The sequence below is a fragment of the Falco punctatus genome (assembly GCF_963210335.1).
Source record: "Falco punctatus genome assembly, chromosome: 11".
Classification (NCBI taxonomy): Eukaryota; Metazoa; Chordata; class Aves; order Falconiformes; family Falconidae; genus Falco; species Falco punctatus.
In genome coordinates this window covers 7,415,106-7,440,313 of record NC_137591.1, presented here as the reverse complement: position 1 = coordinate 7,440,313, position 25,208 = coordinate 7,415,106, and the positions used below count along the sequence as shown (strand labels likewise).

The 25,208-nt window shown below is 40.3% G+C and overlaps 2 protein-coding genes across 3 annotated transcripts in view; both read right to left on the bottom strand.

The window, feature by feature from the left end:
* The window catches only part of CC2D1B (coiled-coil and C2 domain containing 1B), a 34,550-nt gene extending 29,173 nt beyond the window's left edge, over positions 1–5,377 (bottom strand). Inside the window, exons 1-3 of one of the 2 annotated variants that reach the window (XM_080406262.1) lie at positions 5,236–5,377; positions 4,696–4,792; positions 1,511–1,652 (exon numbers count right to left, since the gene is read on the bottom strand). In XM_080406262.1, the coding sequence (XP_080262388.1) occupies positions 1,511–1,652; positions 4,696–4,761 (208 nt within the window). In that variant the 5' untranslated portion in view covers positions 4,762–4,792; positions 5,236–5,377. The remainder of the gene's footprint in view (positions 1–1,510; positions 1,653–4,695; positions 4,793–5,235) is intronic. The other variant, XM_080406263.1, reaches the window with a different exon arrangement.
* Positions 5,378–5,679: 302 nt separating this feature from the next.
* On the bottom strand, positions 5,680–25,156 carry ORC1 (origin recognition complex subunit 1). The gene is made up of 17 exons (XM_080406265.1): positions 25,018–25,156; positions 24,232–24,336; positions 23,706–23,833; positions 22,154–22,323; positions 21,341–21,710; positions 20,392–20,683; positions 18,523–18,627; positions 17,969–18,164; positions 16,784–16,890; positions 15,851–15,952; positions 15,174–15,345; positions 12,844–12,951; positions 11,905–12,054; positions 10,523–10,642; positions 8,831–8,997; positions 7,710–7,797; positions 5,680–6,294 (listed from the first exon to the last, which is right to left on the bottom strand). Exons 2-17 carry the CDS (start codon positions 24,318–24,320, stop codon positions 6,100–6,102), a joined length of 2,559 nt encoding a protein of 852 aa, XP_080262391.1. The 5' UTR covers positions 24,321–24,336; positions 25,018–25,156; the 3' UTR covers positions 5,680–6,099.
* Positions 25,157–25,208: the final 52 nt, after the last annotated feature.

The window sequence follows — 25,208 nt, the reverse complement described above, 5'->3', positions numbered from 1 at the left end:
AGCTGTCCAGTTGTTCATCTTCCACAAGCTTCTAATCTACATACTCCTAATTCTACCAGGAAACAGAAGAGCTGTAAATGATTTTAGAAAAATAGTTTTCTGAGCCCTAACACGTTTGCCTTTAGAAGGCATAGTAAATGTTAATTTTGCAGTATCTGAAGTTTCATTTCTCTCTTATTAATGAAGGGACTGAAAAAACACATGAGATGACATAATCAGGTCAAGAAGGAAGTCAGCACTTGAAAAGCTGACAATTCAGGAGCTACTGACACACAGATTCATCCTCAAAACACCATCCTGCATGTTTTGACAAGTAACCTATGTCCAATGGCAGAAGTTCTGCTATTGTGTTTACTAGCTTCTATTAGGGGTTTACTACAATCTTGAAATAGAGAGTGGAAATTATTTAGAATTTAGTTCAGACACAAACACTTCCTCTGTCTCTCATCAAATACACTGTTTGGAGACAGTAACTTTTTCTAAATATTTTAAAATTCTTCATTTCCCTGCAGCTGTGTGTGAAGTCCCTTCAAATATTACAGGCAAATTAGTGCAGAGCTGCAAATGAGGCTGCAGTAGCACTACCCCTTCTTTCCAGCATCTGCTCACACACCTGTACAAGGGAAGGTCCCATTCTCCTTGTCCCATCTCAACTACTTGCTGCCACCCCTCCCTTTGCAGCCACAGGAGGATTCAAATAGGCAGGCAGCAAACGAGATCAAGGAACTGATTCAGCTGAAAACCTAGCCCAACAATGGATGTTTATTTTTATAGATGTGTTTCCTGATCCAGCTCACCCTGCAGCTCCAAAAATATGGATACCAGCTTAAAGGTAGAGATGCTCACTGGAGACTGCCCCTCACAACAGCAGCCTTGATTTATAGTAGATCACAGCAATCCTGTAAAACACTGCATAGCTATACACAAACGCTATCAGACAAAACTAACAGATGCTTTAAATATTAAAACCAGTAATGATCCATTCCAAGAGACATGGATAACATCCTGCATAACACAAGCTACAGGATTCTCCCAGTAATTCCATCAGTTCCATGATCCGCCTGTTAAAAGGGTATTCAATTTGGGGTACAGACTCAAAGTAACTAATAATATAATGCTCATTCAGTAAATTCAGTCCTTAAACAAAAACAGAAGAACAACACAACAACAACCCAGCCTCCACAAGAAACAAATTTCCATTTTTAATTCAACTAGCGCCCACTACACCTTTTTATACTTCTTATGCTAAACAAGCATGTCTTAATTTAGTCATTAAATTAGCTAGCCATCATGTATCTTTTTGCTACATCTACAAAAGCAGACAAAAAAAAGCTCTTTCCCTTTTTGTGAAGTAACAACTTAAACCTTTCAAAGCGGAGAATAGCTACAATTTCAGCTTCTATCTATCAGTGATGAAAAAACATTTTAGATAAATCAGTTATTTATAAATAGGTATCTTCAATAAATTAATCAGATAGTCAATAAATAAAATCCAGGTAATTTAACTTACTTTTTCCTTTTGGCTTTGATTTCCCTTCTTTCACCTTTGCTCCTGTGATAGCAGCCAGCTCTGCTTCTAAGTCCCCATCATCCCCACCTTCCTCTGCACCCAGCAGCATCTCTTCAGGGTCAAAATCTACAAACAGCCCCAGCTGGAGCCAAGGGAAAAAAAATATTAAAAAACAAACAAACAAACACCACCACCAAAATGCAGTTAGCACAGAGATGACACTCAAAAACATCATACTGCATGGATTATTAAAACATTTTAATGCATTCCGAACTCTGTTTAGTTTTTCTAAAGCCCACTATCATACCACTTCTATTGCCAAAACAATGGATAACAGGTACCCATGACTGACGTAAGGTTCATAAATCTTAGCAAGTCACAAATATTCCCGCTAAAACTCTACACAATCAACAATTTCTTAAAATCAAGCCTATCTAATAATATGACATAACAAAGCAAAATAAAATTATATCTGTTATACTGAGCCTCATGAAGGAGATATCATCAGGGAAGTTCAGGGCTGTTCCTCTAACAGCTAAGCTAAAAAAAAAATATTCAATCGTTCACACAATACAAGTCTGACATACATACACTGCAGTGATTTCACCCTTATCTCTCGGAAGAAACTACATATACAGAACTGTTCTGTAGTTCTCGTTACCTCAGTTTGTAAATCATAAACACGTAAAGCGCATGCACAAAGAGAGAGAGAGACATAGGCATTACAAACCCAGCAACGCCTACGCTACACTGGAGAAAACAATCATCTGGAACAGATCATCAGTTAAGCAACAGCATCTCAGGTAAAGTTATTAATAACAGTAATCAGAATTTGACAAAAGTAGTGCAGATATCACTCAACTGTAAAACATGCCAAGTCACGTAATTATTAGAGAAACCTCCGAGGTCTTAGTCTAAAAGGTATTAAGATGCCATTTTATCAGGAGTTTTGTATTGCTGGTTGACACTAATTGACCCAGAAATAAAAACATTTTTATTCAAAGTATGCTAAGGTTTTTTGTAAACATGAATTAACTGAATTAGATTCATGCTATGAGGTAGGTGGAGCCTTCCTCAGACTTTTTCAAAGCATAAGCCCCTGTTGACTTAATGATCTTCACATGGCCAAGTAGGCAGCAGTTCAATTTCTCTCAAGCAAAGGAATAAAAATCAGTTGTCATTATTACAAGGGTTACCAATCCCCTCCTGCCTCAGAGGATGTGAAGCACTGCCAGAAGCTGAAGCTGCCTATCAGTTTATAAACTAGTGTGAACAAGTAACAACAACTTCTTTTTAACCCTGTAGGAATTGAGGCGCTGGTGGCTACTGCCTTGAAATATTTTGTGTGTCTCTGAACCCTTTTATAATCCCAAAGAAGAATGTGAAACATAGCTGAAAAACACCAATTCCAAGGACGCGGAACAGGATTCAAAATCAACAGCTATTAGTTTACTAGCCCAGCTCCTGCCCTCGACACCCTGTAAGGCACCAGGCAGATCAGTTAGCCACCCCTCTGCCTTGTCCACCTCCCTTCCACAAAACAAAACTAAAACATTTGCAGTCTTGAACAGAATGGAAAGAAGGTCAGGGCAAGATTTAATCAGGTGATCTAAAGATTCAAGTTCTATGGAATATACATACAGCTTTGAACATACATACACACACACCCCTTTTATTAATGTGCAAAATGGACCAGGAGCACGTGATCTGTTCATTACTATACTGCAAGTGTAGGAAGCCAAACAAGTGTAAGTAATGAAGTTAAGAACAGAATCCAGCAGTTGTAGCTCTAAGTCTCTCAATCTGTTCAGTAAGGCACCTTTCCAATTAAATTAATAGCATTAAAGACATGTTTAATAAAACAGGAAAAAAAGCGGTTATAAAAAAACTTGCAGTTGATAAACTGGTTTTGTGCTATGTAGTGTAAATTCAGTAAATCTGCAAGTGAACAAGCCATTAGTGTATCTGTTTCAAGAAACAATCCTCCATGCTGTAAGACAGGCTGAATAAATAACTGCACTGAACTAGAAATTAGTAAAATATGTTAATCAGATCCTTTATTTACTCTTTACCTTTTTAGGGTGTGGTTTCTTTTTTTGGAAGGAGAAAGGTATTTTCACCTTACATCTTCTCCCTTGTTTAAACAAACTAAATTATATACTACCTCTCCAACTGAGAAATGCAAACTTTCATACTAGAACAATGGTGACATCACAGATCTCTAAACCATTCTGCCTCCAGTATGAAAATACTGGTTTCTAAGAAATCACCAAAAGAGAACATCTTAGCTACTTTCTCTAATATCCTAAACCATTCTCTTTTCATATTTCCCTATATTCTTACCAGTTATTCCTCCTCTGTATATTACTTGCTCCTATTCTACTTTCGAAGATTAGTTCTAAAGTTCCACTCTGGTTCTAACGTATTCTTTACCTGTATTCTGTTTTTCCTCCAACTGTTCTACCCCAAATTTTGCCTTTGCTGTATTTCTATGACACTGTTGCCTGACTTCCTACAGCTGCCAACAGTGACTAACGTACTATTTTCTTCTCAAGGCTTCTGAAACTACATGCAAAGCTAAAGAGTCTGAAGAAAATCCAAACACATAGACACATCTAAGCTCATTTTTAGCTACAGGGGAGGGACACAGGCTCATCAGCCTATTTGTTGCAAGAAAAAGAAAACCGTACAATGCAAAATTAAAATCAACTGTCTCGAGTATAGCACCTTAACGTTCTCCTATACGCGCCCCTGAATTTGTTATTTGATACTCTGGTCTCCTTATTTCAGTTTTCCTAAGAGATGCAAGACAAACCTCTATAGAGTTACTGAAGCTATTATTAAATCTCAATATAGCTGAGGTAGGAAACTACTACCAGCGCGAGTCATGAGGTCTCCTGCAAAGATTTTAGCGTTAACACTGGGGCTTCCCGGCAAGACCTCCTCCACTGCTGCATATCAGATGTTTACTTTAAGAAGAACGCGCTAAAGGAGGAAGCAGGAAAAAAGGCACCACACAATTTAAATTTTTTCACAGTCCTGCAATATCTTATTAACGCCTGGGAGATTCTAACAGAAAAACAGCAGCAAGAGCCCTGAGCGAAGCCACCCCGACGAGCAGCAGGAGTAGGAGGTTTCCCTGCTTGCTTTGCAACCACATCTCCCTGGCCCTTTGCCTTCCTTACCTGCTTTGCAACTGCAGCTCCCTGGCCCTTTGCCTGAGGGCTTTTTTTAGGTCTCCTGCCAAGCATGCTGGTTCATGAATTCGAGAAGATCGTGTCTCTGAGGGACGGAGAGCACACGAAATTGAGCGTCAGTGCCCGGCCCGGCCCGGTCCAAGCACGGCAGCCCGGAGGAGGGGAGGCAACGCCGAGCAGGCTGCGCACACCCCCCAGGCCGTTACCGGCACCCACCCGCGGCACGGGGCACCCCCACCCAAGGCGCTCCCCGGCGCCCAGGCCCGCCCCGCCGCTCCCGCCGGGCGCCCGGCCCGGCCGCGCCCTCCCTCCGCCTGAGGGGACTCGCACCCGCCGCTACCGCGCTCCCCCCCCGGCGCGGGCGGGCGGCAACGGCGGGACCCCCCGGCGGCCCCAGCGCCGCGGGAGGGCAGGGCAGCCCGGCCCGCCCCGTGCCCTGTGGAGCGCTCCCGGTCCCGCCGCAGGCGGCAGGCTGAGCGCCGGGCAGACAGCGGCCCCCGCTCGCCTCAGCCCCCCGCCACCGCTCGCCTCAGCCCGCCGCCGCCGCCGCTCGCCTCAGCCCCCCGCCGCCCGCGCAAAAGCGCCCAGCGACGCAGCGCCCACCCGGCCCTGGGACGCCTCGGCCGCGGCTCCAAGGCGGCACGCGCCTGCGCGGGGCGGGCCCGGGGCGGGCCAGCAGCCCGCGCCACGAGCCATCTCGGGAGCGCGCTCACAGCGACAGCTTTGAAAAAACAGCATTTTCGAACGGCCCGTGGCCAAATGACTAACGCCCCTTTGGCGAGCAGTCTGACTGCGGCAGGGCTGCGCTACCCCAGAGCGATTCTTTCAGGCAAAAAAGCGGCAAAAAAGCGGCAAAAGTTGGTTATTTTAATGATACATTTCTTCTGGTATTTTTACTTCCCTGGTAGCAGTCTCTCCAGCTCAAATAGTCAGCTCCTAATTGCTTAACTGAAAGATCCTTCACATTATCAGTAATGTAAATTTAAGCACATCGCTTTATGTCTTTAATACTCAACAAACGTCAATGGAGAAAAGCTGCACAAACTCCAATGCCACAAAGACACTACTAGTCTTAAAAAAAAAAAAAAAAACAACCAACAAAACAAAACACAAAGCTCCTTAGCATGAGGAGTGATGCAAATAATCAATTTCAAGTCCATACACCTCAGCTGAAAGGAAACTAGTTACCAGCTCATAAAAATATCTCTTTATAAGTTTGCTTTAAAGTATTTTAGGTATATGAAATAAAATGCTTTATTATAACAACTGCTTTATACACCAAACATTTAAACTTAGTATTAAAAACCAACATTCTGCTATTATCATTTCATTGACAATTAAAAAGTTGGCAACACTTAAAATATTTATACATATTAAAAATAATTAAAATCTCTATTCATCCTTGAGCGCATACATGACGTCGTCCTGGCTGATATTCAGTCGCACCCGCATATGAAGATACTTTTTACTCGACTCCAGCAGCAGCAGCCTGCAGGCTCCAAGTCTTGAACAAATTGCCATCACTCCTGACAGCGTGGGGCTTTGCCTGCCTTCCATTCTACACAGTGCTATGTGTTGACGATAGATCTGGGTTTTTTAAAAAAAAAAAAAAACAAAAACAAAAACACACAAAGAGGGGGTGGAGAGAGAGAGAGAAAAGGACTCTGGTTATGTTTATCTCCGGCTGCAATTGAGTATGCCAAGGTGAGAAAGCAAGCTTCCTTCTCTCGCAGTCTGTGGGAAGGGAGGAAAAACTAGCCCCACTCTATCCAGCTGTAATGCACACACGCTGCTGGTTTAGCACAAACTGTTAGGACTTTCTCAAGGGAGCAACAATTCAAAGCTATAGTTTCCTTTTTTATATAGCCAAAAAGCAAAACAATGAGCAACCTACCTTGTCGGCAATTTCTTAACTAGATCATTTTATTTGTTAATACACCTCTTCTCCCCTGGACTATGTGGACTAAACCTTACCCAGCTGATTAGGGCTGACATACAATTAATTATTGAGTGATTAGCAGTTCACTCAGATGTGATCTTCAGGCCCAGGAAACATGTCACACCAACTACACATATGAAAGATCGCAACTTCGAAAGGCATGCTACACCTTTAAGCACAGGAGAATGCACTTGTTACAAATCATGAATGTAACAAGAATCAGTTGGGGTCTTCTGCTTTTCTACTTAGAAAAAGCAGAAGAAAACCCTTTTGGTGTTAAGAGGAAAACTAAGGGAAAAGTGTAACAAAGCAGCCTAAAATATCCTTTGAAGTTCAAGAACACCTGGCCCAGTGTATCTGCAGTCAACTGATACAGATGCTCAGGAGCCAGTAACGGATTATGCAATTAAAATGCTTGTTTACAAACCTGTAGAACCAGATGAACCTAGCAGGTTATCATATATAAATAATACATCATTATAAATGTTTTTATAACATTTAGCTTCCGTACTATGAATCATGAAAGGGACTATGCACACTCTTCACAGCTATGGTGGTGCCAAGTGTTTTATGGGTCTACTAAAAAAATGCAGCTACTAGTGATACACCCGCCTCTGTGGAAACAGGCAGCGCTACAGAAGTTGGAATCAGCCTTCAGTTTTCCTCGTTGAACTATGCTGCCTGATATTTTCAGGTTCTCTTTCATTTTTCCTGTTACAAAGCATGTTTAGTGGAGGCATGTAATTTTTTCAGATGCATGCCAAAAAAAAAAAAAAAAAAAAGTTAACCACTCTGTGATCCAGATCACTTGTAACATTAATACAACAGCCAGTGTTTTCAATTGTAAGTATTTGGTTCCATTGAAAAACTGGTGGTTGCATTCAATTAAGACTTTACACCTGGCCTGGACAGCCATGCCCGTGCCATCATATTGTCTTCCATCAAATTTTCAGAATAAAAATCCCAAGTATTTAAATACATACACTTTTGCCTGAATCTTGACAATGCCTCCCTCTATTTTAAGGAGGAAAAAACCAAAAAGTGCTCCAAAACATGAACATACCTCTTGAACTGTTGCCTCCTCAACTCCTGCCCTGCGAAACTCTGCCAAAACTGCTTTCAAAAATATTTGTTCATGCAACGAGGCATTCCTGAATATCAAAACAAAGCAGATAAAAATTAATCAGTGAGGTTCAGAAGTTACAAAACATCAGGATGAAGTCTGGAAGGGAAATTGCTTGGTAACCACATACTTAAATGCAGGTTATTTTTTACAGGGGCAGTTTATGTCAGCTAGCCCTTATATTACAGCCTGCAACTCTGGCACCACACTGCATTTCACCTCACCCCTCTGTCAACACATCCAAACACAACATCTCATTCCACACATCATACACGTTCTGGTTGTTATGGTCAACCTACATTTATGAATTAACAAATGAACACTGAAGTTTTCAGGCACAAGTAGCACAGCAAAAGCAGTACTTACATATCCAGCAAAATATCATTACTTGCACCCCTTAGTCTCCCCCCGCAACCCTTGATGAAACAGATTCTTTTTCCTTTGACCAGAAATCAGTGAAGCGCTTCACCAGTTACAGCCTGTGCAGACCACAGAAGGGTAACAGAATTCCTCACAGGCATTCCTTCAGGAAACCTTTTGGAAGTCCTAACAATCTATTGATGTTAAAGAAACCAAACAGGAAAGCCTTGCATTCTGCTCAGACACCTGTGGCTGCACATAAGCGAGGAAAGACGGTGAGTGGCGTAACACAAGCACGTATGGAGAGGGGAGGAGTTGACTCTTGAGGACCCAATGCCTAAACTACGCGTATCTGATGGGTTTTTCCTTCAGCCCAGCTCCAGTATGCTGAATAACCAGTACTGTTTGTAGTTGTGGACTCCTGAGTGTATCTTCCAGATTTAGTTCCAGTGGAAGGAATTCAAATATATGTACGTGGAAACTGCTGCACAGCAAAATAAATGACAATCAGGAAATTTCAGCAGCGCCCCCTCCTCTTCTAGCTGTGCTGCAAGGTTTGTTTTGTATGATGCTTCAACAAAGCATGATGCATCAGAGATTCCCAAAGAGTGGCGAGGACAGATCGAATGTTTTCGAAAAAGTAGCCCAGTGGAAAAGAAAAGACACAAAAGCCCAGAAATTCCTCTGAGAAATGTTTTTACCTGATTGCATTTATATATGGTGATGAAAACATTTCATCTATGGCTTCAGTAATGTGGGCCATCCTGACTATTTCCTGGGTTCTCTTTCGGCTAGCAAACTCACATATCTCAGTGGCCCTTCTGCAGATATCAAGGCAACGCCTTGCATCACCAGACAGTGCTGCAACCTGAAAGTAAACATTGACAGGTTTGTAGCAATATTTCCTGTAAGTTGAGGGGAAAAAAACCAAAACAAAATTAAAAGAGTTCAGCAAGAACCAACAGACAAAGAAAACCCCCAAAACCAACCTGACCACAAAACAGGACAGCAATGCTACTGTGAACGATGCTACCAGAACCCCTGATTTTAAATAGCGATCTTATTGACCAAAACCAACACAAGCAACCATCCTATACTCCCATTCCAACGTTGTCATCACAAATTCAAGACTGAGCTTTTTTCTAGATCCACAGAAGTCGGAGGCTAAAAAAAAAACCCCACCAAATTCAGGAAATCCAATGTGAGCATTTCAACTCCAAAAGTTTTCAGAAATAAAATAACCTATGACAATTCAGGTTCGGGGGGGGGGGGGGGGGGAAGGGGGCAAAAAACTCTTCAGTTTTTCCGTAACTCAATAGAATGCTGACATTAAGAGCACACTAATATTTTTTAGTAAGTCTCAAAGAAACGTCTGGGATTGTGAATTTACATTTACAAGTGCCCAAACATTTTTAGGTGTCTGAAATTTCTGTAACCAAGTATTTCTTGAAACCCTACTTGTGGTTCACAATTTTAATAAAGCTATGAGCATTCACTAGATAGAGTACTGGCCTAGTTTTCCCCAGTAGGTGCTGGTAACACATGAAAACATTAGAACCCAGCTGGAGCCAAGAATGAGAAACTCTTTAGATAAATCTAATTGCAAGTTATTTTTCTATATTTTCTGAAGGAATATACTGCAGATTATTCAGTCTGCAAAATTATCACTACTACTCTTACAAAAAGGTGGTTCCTTAATAACAAAACAAATGCTTATTTTTACACCTCTGACATTTAGGAGTACTCTTTTCTTTAATCCTACACTGATGCTTAGAAGTTGTTTAAGCATATAGTGGTTAACAAATGTTCTAACAATTTAAATAGATTATTTTCATGTAGAATTGCTAACATAAGATACTAAGCAATGCATACATCTCAATTCGAGAAGCTACTGATTCCTAATGCATTATTTATTTTTTTTCTACAAGTGAGTATTAAGACTGGCATCAGAGTAAGTACTGTCTGTTATACCAAGGCTTTAAACATCTTGAGAAAGAAAATAGGGGTATTTCCACTGCCACTGGCATACCAGGGTTTTTTTCAAGATCATCCAACGACTCACATGGTGCCAAACACTGAGACATCTTATCATTACGCCTTATCACGACTCTTGTTGTCGTGCCTCCAGCTCCTGGAATATACTCCTGCCTTCTCGAAGTAGGTGGAAAAAGCAAAGACGCTGCTTTAGCAATGTTTCCTGAAAAATACCCTGCTTACTTTAGAGAGAGCATAGTGTATGATCTCCTACTTGTGCCCCACTTGTCTCCAATACAGAACAGAACCCAGTCTGACTACTGTTACAAAGCTTTCCCAACAGTAGCACACACCTCCCCCCCAGCCCCGGCCCCTTTACCTAGCACAACACAAATGACACACAGCTGTACTGTGCTTACCTTTCTGGAAACCAGCTGAATTGCATCCTCTTCAAATGCCTTCAAGTTGTTCAGCCTGGATGAAATAATTTGCTGTAACTGTTTGTAGGTGTAAGGCTGAAAGGACATTCTGGTGAGGCCCTATAGTAAATAATACAATACAGTTAAAAGCATCTGTAGTGCTTGAAAACTCTCAACTGCTCAAGCATAGCTGGTATTGTTGGTTTAATTTTCTCTGGTGGGAGCAATTCCTTCTCTCACATTCTTCCCCTCCAAGTGGTATGCTTTAATCTATTCTTCCACTTTGTATTTGTGAAATAAACACGCAAATCCACAAAACTGTGACTAAGTGAGGACCACTGATTGGACCTCCCCACTGAAAGGACTGAGGAGCAAGTGTGGCTACTATTAGAATTCAAATTCCTCTCACAAAATTTGTAAGCAAATTTAGAACCACCTGATATGAAAATCTTCTGGTTACAACATATTTTTTTCTGATTTTAATACAGTAACAGCAGAAGTTATGACAAAATATTCACCTGTCCTTCAGCCAATCTGTATACATGGATAAGAATCATACTACTGACTTCACATTAGCAATTAGCCAAGAATTACAAATCCTCTTCTGCTTCAAGCTAACAGAAACTGCTTTAAGATGAGAAGAACGATCTACATTGTAGATGGTGCACAGCCTTTCATATTCCACAGGAGGCCCAAGTTTTGCATTTCTTATGCAAAATTCTTTTCTCTCATGACTATACAGACTCAGCTGATCTGCAGCTTTAGCAGGCGGGGGAAAGCAATTCACATGCTGTGGAACTATTTTTGAGTCAGAGGGATGGAGAGAGGCACAGAACACTTTTTGCAAATCACTTTTAGAGCAGTGATGAAGAGATGAGTTAGGAAAATGTATTCAACAGAGATGCAGAGGTGTAGAGTGCACCCGACTTTCTGTCCAATGGTATCCAACAAGGAAAATCTACCAGCTGATGATGGCAAATAGAGAGAAGTAACTAGGTGTCTGGAATGAAAGGGGAAAGAGGAAAGGAAACCAGAAGAGAATTCTTCTGAACTCTAGAGTAAGCAGCTTAACCATGAAGCATGGCATTTGATTACTCTTAATATGATTAAACTATGTTTAAAAAGACATCTGCATTCTTAATTCATTCTTACAAGAACATAGTGTACTTACACAGCATAAAATCTGATTAGCAAGCTGGCTCCACAACTTACTTTGCTAAGATTTATGCGTTCGTTATCAGCCCTCTGGAGAGGAAATTATAAAAGCATCGTTCAGCCTCTGATGTAATGACTCCTACTTTTCCCCTGGATTACTTCTGATTGCTTACAGTATTTAATCTATTATCATGTTATAGCATAGCAACAAAACTGTTAGGACATACCAGCCTGCTAGATACTCTGTTCATCATTATTCTCTCCGGCAAGTCCATGGTGTTAGCAATGGCCAAGATGATTAACTTTGAGTGCTTCCGAGTTGGCCAGTCAAATAAATTGTACATCACATTCTGCTTCCGGGTCCACAGAAGATCAAGCTGCAGAGACAGAAAGAGAATTAGACTGAAAAAGAACAGCCTTGTATTTACAAAACCTGATGGGGGTTTGAGAGAGCTACTAGCTCTGCCACAGAAGACTTCTTACATGATTCTGCACAAACTGTCTCTTTTGTGTTTCCTTTATCCATTTACTAATAGGACTGCATTTTCTGAATTAGGGCTCTAATCTCTTTTGGAGAAGCACGGTCCTACTAGATGCTTTGAAAGTATTAATCACAGCAGAGTGATTAAACAGCTGGAGTTTTTAAACACTACTCAATACTATATCTAACAACATTCAAAGACCCTCCATGTGAAAAATTCAAGTAGCTTATAGCAAAAAAACAAGCATGCATTGGTTTATTACTGAACATAACGCATTCAAGGAACTTCAAAACTGGACACGACTTATTTTCACTGTATTTTCTCACTGGAAAAGCAGCAGCTTCCAGACAAAATCCAGTTGAATTATATGGTATTTAGGACTTGACAGAACAATTCATTCCATGACTTGGACCAAAACAAAACATAAAACCAATGCGAAATCCAAGGCAGAGAACAATACGGCAACAGGACACTTACCCATTTAGATTCAGTTTTCTAATAAGGCTAAGAAGAGCTATTAGTTTGTCTTCTCTCCAAAGACTATTTCTCTTTTATATCACATATATATGGATCTATATGTATATATATATAGTCTAAGCATGGACAATTTGTCTTTTTCCATCCTCAAAAAGCTCATTTCTTACAACACTTCCAGGAAAGAAAAGGAAGAATTCTTTGTCTCACCTCATCCACTATCAGCACTGTGGTCTTCTTCTTTGGTCCAGGTGTACAGAACAGTTTTTCCAATAGTACTGCAGCATGGGTTGCTGTCACCTTCTGACCTGTCAGTAACTGGACAAAGATTAAACAATATTGCCAGTTAATCACACCAATAGGAAGTTTAACTCTTAACTTTTCTCTACCAATCAACACCAAACATCTGAATGGTGTGGGGTGGATGGAGTAACAAAATGAAAAAGTAGCTCATAATGCATTCAGATCTACTAGAACCTGTCCATAAAGGAGAACAGAAGTCAAAGGCACATCGCTAAAAAGGAAGGCCAACACAATTTCCTGCAATTTGTCTGAAATACAGATGTGTCAAGAAATCCTGAACCCAGTCTCAGGACTCTAAACCTAAGTACCTCAAGGGTGTCTCCTCTGAATGCAAAACACCTATTGAAAACCTAAGTCAGTTGACAAGAATAGCCTGACTTCAGTAAACTTGGGACTCCTACTAAAATATTAATCATCAGCAGGGTCTGGAACTAAATAATTTATTCAACCCTAAGCTAAAAACCCATCTTCTACAAGAACTACTTCTACAATAACCTACGTGGGAAAACAGATGAGCTGACAGCTGACTGTACATTACCTCTTCCTTTGCAGGTCCAAAGATATACAGCAATTAAGGCATGGTATTTCAAAAGTACACTATATATGTTAAATCTATTGTTCAACATAGTTCAGAGTCAAGCTGTAAAGCAAAATAAACATTGTATTTGAAAATTGTATTTGCTTTCCAGAATACCCTGAAAACTAACCTGAGAATTCAATAATTATTAAACAAGCCAGAGCATGACAACAACGTATAATCTATACTTGCTTCATGTTTCCAATTCAGTCAGGACAGTGTGAATCAGTCATACAAAGCAGTTGGATCCCAGAGGATCCTGATTTCACAGCTCTGTAACTGGGAATCCAATATACCAGAGTTCAGCATGTTGCAGTGGAATTGTCACACTACTGCAACCCCAGTTAATCTTATCTCCTTCACCTGTCCAGCCATTCCTGTACCTGTTTCTTCTCTACAGAACTTTCCTATGAGAGTGAAGTAACTCCAGTAGTGAACACTCCATAATTTGCTTGTCATGCAAAGAAATATCAGCAAACTGGAATTTCAGACTAACCCGCAGCAAGAGATGGGGCAATCAGAAAAGTAGCAGCAGCCTAGCTAGGGTACTTGGATAACAGCTGAGGCAGAAGGAATCGGAGAAATCAATCATTCATTTGACTACGTGCTCCCCTGAAGGATATTTAATTGGGCTAGCTTAAAGAGCTCAGGGTCTGTGGGGGGAAGGGCAACAAATTTTACTGCCAAAGGCCTATTTTTCTTTAATTTTAAGATTTTATGCTGAACAGGATAGGAAAAAAGAGTATTCAAATACATTAACATTAACATGAAATAAGGTAATTGTCATGAAACCTTTCACTATGCTAAAGAAACAGTCACCTGGCTACAACAAATCCCTCAGCAAGACACTGTCTATGCTGGTTTGAGGAAAGGGTGCAAATATGTAAACTTAGCTCCCAGCTATGAGGACAGGGGTATCAGAACAACTTCCTGCTCAGATAGAAGATGTCAAATAGACGGAGTGGAAGGTTATAAGAAACTGGAATAGATGCTTCAGAAAATAATTTCATTTCCAGGTCACTGGCTTAAAGTTAGCCTAAACTGACAAAGCTCTTGAGCGATTACTGTCTAACACCTAATGGCTGATCTTAATCCAGGCCTCAGAAGGTTAATTCACACCTGTACAAAAGCAAGCATAGTCAGTAAGCTCAGACTAGTTTGTCATGAAAATCTGAAATACAGTATTGTTGACAGAGATGGTCCCTCTTTAGCTGGATTGCTATTATGACAGACCAATTGATTGTATTGTAATTGATTGTACAATTGATTAGTAATTATTCTGCTGCCACACTGACTTCCAGAGTTGTCATCTCAGCAACTTTTTAAGCATACATGTGCAGGAAGTTATAAAAGGGGAAATACAAGAAGAATCTAGTTTAGATTTTTTTTCAACCTGAGTGGACGTAATAAATCAAGCTACTCCCCACCCACTGCCCTTATGCAGCTGAAAGCAAAATAGTTCCAAGAAGTTGGCCATGGCCTTAAAGTTAATTATTTTTTAAACCTGCTCTAAGATAAAAGCATACAGTCTCTCAGAGGGACTACTTGGAAGTATTGATATGTTGAGTGCCTTGAATACTGTAGCACATTGAGGATCTGAATGGTAAAGCATAAGATCTCTTCTTTCAAACCAGAGAGCCACTGAAGAGGCTTTACTTACCTGTAGTATCTGCACATAAGCTTGGTGAGGGTCAGTCAGCTTCATGCCATTGATCTCTGCAAACTGGAATGATGGTATGTCATCATTTTCTGCAGCTTGCTGAAGACAGTGAATTACTTCATGAACAGTTGCAGTTTTACCTGTTCCAGGCACTCCAGATATGTACATGCACCTACAAAAAGGAGAACGCCTTTTTAGCAGCCTGAGCAAAATATAATCCTCCTAGGATTAATGAGCTGGAATTCCTGTGCTCTGAGACCAACCCTGAATACTACTACCCTGTCACTCCAGGCAATTCCCTATATTTCAGTCTTCATTTGCAAACTGGTACACATAACATTGGAAAATCATGAGGATTTTTATCATTCCTGAAGCAATTAACAACTTTAAATACTTTATAAATGTAACTTACTACTTTTTTTTTTTAAAAAAAAAAAAAGGTTTCCCAGACATCTAATATTGACTAGTTATATTTTGGTCTTTAATTTGAATCTGTACAACAAAGGAGGCCACATTATTTCTATGCACAACCCTTCCTAAGGAAGAAAAATACCAGGAAAATTCAACTAGGAACTGTGATTCAGCCAAACAATGATAACTTTTTAAATAAGTGTAGCATCGTCTGAGTGCTGTTATGCCATAGATAGACATGATCTCAGTCTCATCAACAAACTCACCCTCCTGTACCATCAATAAGTTTACTTTCCACAAAGTTATAGATATCCTGGAATTCTTCCTCACGACAAGGCAGAGATTCTGGGATAGCAGAAACATGCAACCTTTTGATGAAAAAAAAAAAAAAGAAAAAAAAAGAAAAAAATTAAATAGGAGATAAAAGGTTTGCATTTTCGCAGTTCTACCTGAAGGGCCTACTGAGGAAAACAAATAGCCAGATGCTCCACCTTTCACAGTTGTCTGTAGTTTTTCAAATTTCTCTTACATACTTACTTTTAATACAAATTACTCTTACATACAGTCTGAACACCAACGTCAGGTATCCCAAAAGAAATAGCCTAGTTTCTCTATATGCGCTTTCAAGTTTTAAGGTGGCTGAACAGTCATCTTTATAAACAAACGGCATGAATATGCAGCAGTAAAGACCTAGATGTTTTAATTCACAAAAAACGTGTAAGTCAACATAGAGGTTGGGTAAAAGAGGGGAGACCACTTAGAGGAAACTGAAAAACCTAAAACTCAGTTTGAAAGATACAGTCAGTCCTGAATGCCTTTTTTCTTCCACTGTGAACATCTACCATACCTGTAAAGCTTTTTCACACCCCCAGATGAGACAATTATTGTGCCTTTACACTCTAAAGCTAATACAAGAGGATCTTTGTTTTTCTAATGTTGCTCAGAATAGAGACAGATACCTAATTCTGAAGAACTTAGCATGGACTAATTATAGCAATTTGAAATTGTAAGAGTAGTATTGTAAATACCACTAGTATTTGTAAATCTAGTATCGTACAATCAAATCAAAACAATCGGCATTTTTACCAAATTTATTCAAAACTGTAAAGATGACGTTTCCCTATTTCAGCATAGCCTACTGCTATCTATGCATACCTGACTCAAAAAAAAGATTATTTTTTCCCCTAAGCAGACGTTACCTTAATCTGGCTTTTTCTAGTATAGTAACTGGTTTCTGTGCTTCACAGCTGCGCCTGGGAATTTCAGGAGTTGCATTCTGGGGTGTCTTGGGTGTTCCTGGTAAAGGCTGCAATGAAAAGTTACAGCTTCAAACAGATTTTCTACATACAGCTATTTCTGTTGGAGACTGATCATTCATACAAGTTTCTCAAACATTACTTAGGCACAAAGACTATCCAGGGATGCCAGAGTACCAGATGAACAAAGAAACAGTCTTTACAAAGGAATTTACCAAATAAGCCTCATGGCCTTTTCTTCCTCAGGGAAAAAAGAAACTGGAAAGGCGGTAGTAACAAAGACAGTTACATCTTTTAACTGTCTGAAGTATTTCTAAATTGTTAATGCTTTTCTGAAATGCTGTGTTAAATTGATCCAGTTCTTAAGAAACAGCAAGCAACTAGAAATTGACCACCTGAATTTCATTGTCCAAACAAAAAAGCCACACAATAACTTTATTCTTCTTCTTCTTCTTTGCTGTGCTTACAAGTTACACTAGGTTTTCTGTGTTAGACGTTTCATAAGTATAGAGTAAAAATCAGCCACTGACAGTATGTACCTGGCTATGGTGCTGAACACTGTCTTAATGAGTCAGGTCTAAGATTCACATAGTCCGGTATCTCATCTCCATCAGCGGCCACAACATTATGAGAAACTGCTGGACACACTTTGGTGCATCCATGAACACCACAGAGCAGCCCTTTTGCACTGGTAACCATCTGCACATTAGTAAGCTTTCAAGAATCAGGACAGCTCTACTGCCAAGAGCAAAGTTGGTCTTATGGCTTTCTGCTATATATATAGACTGCACTCTATGAAGACTAGAGAAATAGAACTTAAATGTCTCAGTGCACAGCTTACAATAAAAGTAAAAATGATGGCCATAAACGGATTCATCAGTTTGTTCCACTCCAGCCCAATTCAATATTTTCCCTGTTTAGGCCAGAGTTTTCTGATCAACATTGTCAGAGCATTCACAAAACACAAAGTGTTCTACACGTTTGCATAACCTACTCATACCAAAGATCATACGAATCCAGATGTTTCATTAAAAGCTAAGGGATTCAGATATTTAACTGTGGTACACAGGCATCAAGCATTCAAATAAGTGGCTCAGAAATAATAAGAACAGCAATTTTATATAGAACCTTAGTTTTTTCCAGAGTCTTAGCAGGAGTGTGAACTGAAGACTTCCTTGAAGATTTTGGGGTGCTGCATGTTCTGCTTAATTTGGTTTTCTTTTCTAGTGTACAGAGCACATCATTCTCCTCTTCCTCACTACTTGAAGAGTCAGAGCCATCTGAGACAGACAGAAAATCCTTTTTCTCTAGTTTATTTAATACGCTACGAGAAATAGAAATTACATGAGTTTTAAAAAATACATACGCTACACACTACAAAGAATCATTTGTACATTTCAGCTTTTTTTCTGTAGTTATCATAATCAGCAAGCCAATATTGTTGTCCACTTGAGCTGTTAATTTTCCATGGTTATTTAACAGACTGGTTTAAAGGAAGTCAGTTTGCTGATGAACACCATGAGTCAACTTAATGTTTCTGAACACAAGACAGTTTTTATTTACACTGTAATTAAGTTGTACTTCTAGAACCATTTGCATTTTAATATTAAGCTGGACAAACTCTCGAGGCTTCAAGCTACCAATAGAAATCTGAATCAAGTATCATGGATACAAAAGTTTACCTGATTTGCTCTGAAATACGAGCATATGTTTTCTGTGCACATATTCTACGAGAACGAGGGATCAGTAGAAGGTTCTGACAATTCTGTGCCAAATATTCAGTGAAACTGTAAAGAAAGAACACAAAGCTATTTGTATTTCCTCTTTGCATCACACTTACAAGGATGGAGAGGCCTTTCAAACTTCAGGCTCAATTGTTACGGCTGTCAATCCAGCAAGAATTCTTGCTTAGTTATTTACAGATTGGCTACGGCATGGATACTGGCAGCACAATTTCCTCTCTCCAATTTATCTTTGCCAAGGTAAAAAAAAAAAAACAAAAACAACAAAACACCCACAAAATATTTACTATAGTTCATTCACGGTCTGTACTGTAAAGATTTTTATAGTAAAGCATGTTTCTATAAAGCTTTGTGAACCAGCTAAGCTGATAAGTCTAAAGAGAGACGCAGAGTCCATGCAAGTCAGAATTACTAGCTGCTCTGTGATGCTGTGACAATAGTGACTGCCCTAGCATTAGTTCAAAACAGATGTCTCTGACTTGGGCCCTATCAACATCATACCAATTCGTTGTGCACCCTCAATCAAAACCAGCAATTTGTTTCATACTGACTAACAGCTGCTACATGTTAACAGCTTTCCCTCACTTCCCCAGTTAGACACACATACATCAGCGAAGAGCGCTGAATAGATGGTGATACAGTTGAATTAGCAGCCAGATAATTTTGCAAATGTAACATTGCCACACTGAAGGGACAGGGGCTCAGAACAGTTGTGGTTTTGTTTGGTTGGGCGGGGGTTGTCTGTTTGTTATTTAGGGGGTGGGTGGGCTGGTTGGGTTTTTAAGAGAAAGAGGAGACAAATAGGATTTTCTTTGGGCATCTCTGATCTGCCCTTTGGTATAGATTTTTCTATTTGTGTTTCAAGATTCCTTTGTTGTCTTCTTGAGCACTTCATCCGTATCACCGAAATTTTTACTGTTAATACAGCTTTTCTACTAGTTCAAAGAACACAAAGAGATAAATTACAAACATTTTAAAAATTTGTTGATCGTTCTCAGAAAAGTCTTTAGCTCTAGAAATACCACTGAAATGCCATTATTTTATTGATGAAAAGTAAAATGTTTTTATGCTATACATGACAAAAACTGAGTGCAGATGCCAAGTATTGCATCCATATCTTTACTTTTTGAAAGGAGGAAAATGACTGTTTTGGCTCCTTGCAACACTTTATACAAGAAAGTCTGATCCATTCTTCTCCTGCCCCAACTTAATGGAATTTTTAAAGACTGTGTGAATATATACCTGAATAATTATGCTTTTTGATTTCTTTTCTACATAAAAACTAGCACAGAAGTATATATACAATTATCATGACAACTCTCACGAGGCCAATCACACCCCTCTCTACAGTTATCTCAACAGTCACAAGTAGGGGATACTTCAGCCTGTATGACATAGGTACTCCAGGGAAACAGATTTTTATCTATGTTGCTGAGTACAAACCATAATAATTAACATTGTTTCAATTTCCTTTCATATTATCCTACCATTCCCTTTTCTAACACCTTCTCTCTGTTCTTGTAACCATGAACTGTTGTTTGCATCCATCTTTGAAGTCAACTCCTCCTACAATCTCCCCAATCATGTGTTCACCTCCAAGTAAGATGCTTTCTAGAGCCTCACCACAGTGCACTCGTGACTATTTAGACCATCCCCTCTCCTCTCAGTGACCTCAACGGGCAAAACATGGTACACACCGAGATTTGACCTGCATTTCTCTCCAGAAGTCTTTCATAAGTGTGCTGTAAAGAGAGCTACATACAAATAGAGATCCCATAGAAAAATAATTATAGAAAAGCTATCACTTACGCTATAGTATCATTTTTCACAGGAAGATCCCCGGCTTTCCCACTGGAGTATTTGACCTTAGCGTAGGATGATAATTGTATTGTATCACTAAACCACCGCTCTTCAGTAGCAAAACCGGACTCTGACTTATCATCGGTGCGAGGCATTTTTGGTGGTGAGCCTAAACCGCCAGTGATTCTCACTTTTCTTTTAGCAGCTGATGGTTCTAACGGTGCTATAGCACCACAGTCGTCATCCAGAAGTTTCAAAATTTCACATCCCATGAGCCTGCTGTTAAGAGATTGTGTGGGACCTAGGAATCAAGAGCAAAATGAATTTTTGTCAGGCTTTAATATAGCTGGTTTGGTTAATGTTCAGAAGACATGAAACTACTGGTTCAGTGGCTGCCATTTAAATGAAAGGAGATGGCATTACACTCCAGGAACAAGGAACTGAATCACCAGAAGGCATGCACTTCCTCTAGAAAGATGACCAAGCAGAATACAATCCGTTTTTTAAGTTTTTCTAACCTGCCTCCACCACTTACACTTAGGCTTCAGTTTGAAAATATGACATGTTATGTAGGATCAAACGTGCTTATTCAACCAGCCCAATGTAAACATTCTAGCACACCGTTAGTCAGAAGATTAAAGAAAGTGAGACATTCTGACATCAAGTTAGGCTGACTGGTAGCATTTCAGCCAACAAGCACTTTAATTTAGACTTAGCGGTTACAAATAAAACATTTGCAACAGCAACTGGATATAAGCCGTACAGTTGCTTGAAATAACAGACATAAAAAAACTAATGAACCCAAAAGGCTTGGGCTAACCCCAAAGCCTGAATAAAGTAGCTGAAAATACTCATGTTGAATATTGAATGAATACCATTGTTTGAACTACCCAAAACAAAAAGGTACAAAACATACTACATTCAAAACTACTGAATGGACAGATTACCGTATACATACCGTTTAATTGTAACTTCTTCCTTGCTGTTAGAGTTCTGGTGCTATTAGCCACTCCTTGTGAACATCTCTTCTTCCTGACGGAGGACTTGGAATCGCCATGTTTTGATTGTATTTCCAACTCATCATTTTTTGTGGCACTCTGAACAACGCTCTCTGTCTCTTTTTTCAGGAGGGAAACGATGCCTGAAGGAGTAAATGAGCTTGAAGAGTTTGGGCTGTTACCTCCTTTCTTGCTAGCTTCTTTCAGCTTAAGGAATGTGTCAGAGGACAAAGTCGTAAAGCATTTTCCATCCCAAGACTGTTTTACACAGAAAGTTTGTTTCTTGTTTAATGTAATAGGTAGTTCCTCTCCCAGAAGTAGCGGTATTACCTGTAAAAACAGAAAATACCAAAACACACATATCTTAACATTTACTGTTAATTTAGCATTCAATTATTTTCTTAGCATTCAGCTATTTTCTATTCACATCTATCTTATTGTTGGAACTTCTGCAATCCTTCATTATAAAGGGCAACACATTCAACCTACATTTACACCAGTATAAGTTTATTGCACTACAGGACTCCCATTCACTCTACTACTTCCCATGCAAACCTCCAGATCAGCCGGCTGTCAAAAAACAACATCATTTTGGGATGAAAGACAGACAGAATATCAAGTTTTCAACTATCCTACCCTATGATAAATGCATTAACGAATACTCATCATTCATTTGGTTTGGGAGGGAATAAAGTAGCTGCTATTCTATTATGCTTTCCAAATTGTTTCTGTTTCTTTGTTCGCTCTGTTTGTAGAGGGTTTGCAGTACGTACCGTCGTCCTTTTAATAATGGTCTCCACAGGTATATCAGTGTCATAGCCAGGAACTTTATCAAAAAAAACCTCTTGGGGAGACACCTTTCTTTTAAGCAGCCTCCGTTTATTCTGAGGTATCTCTGTAATATGAGAGAACCACTGCACAACTGCATGTTTATTCTGAGAACCTGTAACCACAAAAGAGAGTCACTGAACATTAAGAATTTTACTGGATCGCAAATAGCTGTTACGAGACCTCAATGACTTTAGCTGAAATGCCATCAAGAATAGAAATCCTCCCTGAACACAGATGAGAAAACATCTGATAAGAGATTACAATTCCCATTTTCTAAGCTAAATTGTTTGAGTTGAGACTTAAGGAATGAGATAACACCTACACAAGGTCTCAATCACAAAACGCCTGGAGACCACCATTTCACCATCACAAATAAAGACATTCCTTATTTGAAAAGACGTGATCTAAGCGAACCCCGCTAATCAAAAACAGTGACAAAAGGAGAACTAAGAAATTTCAGAACGTTATTTGCAATGTCAATGTTATTTCAGAAGCAAGCAAGAAACATTTACTTACTGCCTAACAAACTAGAGAATCCTGCTGTTGAAATAACTAGGAGAAAGTCTCAATAAACACTACAGATTACGTATGGAAAGAGTTAAAAGAAACAGTTGGAACATTTATATTTAACCATTTAATATTAAGTTACCCTCTACATTTTAAGGTGTCCATCTTTGAAAACAAAGCCACATATCTTTGACAAATTGTTAAAGATATATAACAAAAGGAAAATCTTGTTTTCAAGGAAGTTTCATGGGTTTCATTCCAGTACGAAAAAAAAGAGCTGAATGTTATGGTACAATAAGTGTGCATTAATAAATAAATAAGCTGGAGTGCTACATAAATACGTTAAAAAAAAAAAAGTAGACTCTCAAACATTATTACATTATTTCAAACTCTCAAAATATTATTACAATGGTCCAAAACAAAAATCAAAAGCTGTACAAAGAAATCAGACATAGCTAATGAGTAGCTCCAATGCAGACTCAGACACAGTCTTTGTATCGCTCGCCTTCCATAATTTATCTTTTCATATTTATCTATAAACAAGTAGTTCTACAAGGGACAGAAGTAACCAGCCTCATTTACTCAGCCTCGAGGCTTATCACTAAATTACCTGGTATCTAATAAGATGCAAGCTCCAGGGCTGCAGTACTCTTGCTCCATTTAGCCTCTCCAAACACTAAATAAAGCATGAGCTCACACTGTCTTCCTCACAGACCATTTATTTTAAATTAGACACTAAGCAAAAAGACTGTAAGAATTCAATGTTTTTAAGTTCTCCATTTATCTATCAAATTTAGTTGAAATCAGTGATCAGCCCCAAATATTTGGGGAACATGTGAATACCGATGCAGTGATTACCAAAGCTTAATTTCACTAATAGATCAGGCCAGTGATATAGGGTTAATGCTACCTACATCCCCACGAAAGAGATAACTTTAAAACGTTTCATGATTTCTTAGATAGGAAGTAAATATTTATTTCTTTTACCATCTTCGTATAAATTCAGGATTTGTGCCACAAAAGGTTGATCTGCATTCTCTCCTTCTACTAAAACGAAGTCACCGAGCTGTACACAGGTTTCTGTTCCACTGCTTTCTGATGTAATAAGGATTCCCCTAGAAAGCGAAACACACATTGCGGATTAAAAATCAGGATTTCATATTCTTCATTAGTTCACATATCACTAAAGCTGACGGCCTGTCAGTTTTGTAGCTAGTTATGCCCCCTGTTGCAAATATGACAATTTAGTTTCCCCGATTAAACGCTTTTATATATATTTCAATTAAACAGTTCTTATTCACAGATTTGGTTAAATGCTTTTGCTTATACATTATACAATCTATAATTTAAGAGCTTCGTGACAACATTTTTCTTATACAGTGTCATGACACAATGCTCAAAACCTCACTCATATCCTCACCGATTGCCACGCTAACCTGAACGATATCAGAAAGGTAAAGAAACCTTCATTGTTGAAGTTTCTCTGGGCAAGTTAGAAATAAATGTTATTTACTTGTACTGGGAAGTCCTGAGTTTCCTGTCTAAGCACATGGGTCTTCCACACCAGGAGTGGATAATTTTGCTTTGCTGCCGGGTGTTCATGATTCCCAAGGAAAATCTAAAAGAAATAAACAAGTTGGTTTTTTTATTATTTAAAAACAGAAGCCGGAAAAGGCTCAAGATGGCCCACTACAGAGACATGCCATCTATTCTTTCAGTGTGCACAGGCCTATTCAGGGAAGCCTGCCTTCCTCAAAGGCTGCAGGCGCCTCTCCCCCGAGGGGGCAGGAAAAGGGAAGATGTTCAGTTGTGGATTGGTGGATGCACTGCAATTCCTCGGCTAACACACCCGAGGGACCCGCCGCGATGGCCGGGGCACACCGCCGGCCGCTTTAAGACCCTCGTGCTGGTTTTCGTACACCATCGCAGCGACCGGGCGGATTCGAGTCAGAAACGTCCCGATTATGCTCAGGTCTTTAGTTACTTTGGTTTCTTTCCCTCCTAAGTAATTACCCCTCTGGAAACCAGCCGCAGGGCTCAAGAAAACGCCACACACCCCCAGCGCCCTTCCCCCCTCACCGCCCCGCGCCAGCCCACCGGGGCAGGGCTCTCCTCAGGGAGCCGGCTGCCCGCCGCCCTGGGGGGGGCCATGGCGTCGGAAGGGGCCAGCAGCGCGGCCGGGCCGGGCAGAGGGACCCCGGGGCGCCCCGCCACCCGCTCCCAGAGCCACGGGCCCGCCACCCGCTCCCAGAGCCACGGGCCCGCCCCCCCCCCCCCACGGGCCGCAGGACTCACTCACGCGGGGCCTCAGCCAACCTCGCGCGCGGCAGCGGCGGCGTGAGCTCCCGCCAGCACCGGGATAGAATCTCGCGCCAAAGCCCGGCCGCAGCCCCGCCCACCGCCCCGCGTGCGCACAGCGCGGAAGAGGCGGGGGGACGCCGCGCGGGAACGGCGCCATGTTTGCGTCTGACGGCCCGAAGCCGCGGGCGG

Excerpts from the sequence above, each read along its gene's own strand:
- ORC1 (XM_080406265.1), bottom strand. The coding sequence starts at position 24,320 with ATGAACACCCGGCAGCAAAGCAAAATTATCCACTCCTGGTGTGGAAGA. Across the intron at positions 20,684-21,340 it reads GAAGAAGTTACAATTAAACG|GTCCCACACAATCTCTTAAC; the intron begins GTATGTATACGG and ends CTTGATTCCTAG. Across the intron at positions 15,953-16,783 it reads CTAGAAAAAGCCAGATTAAG|GTTGCATGTTTCTGCTATCC; the intron begins GTAACGTCTGCT and ends TTTCATCAAAAG.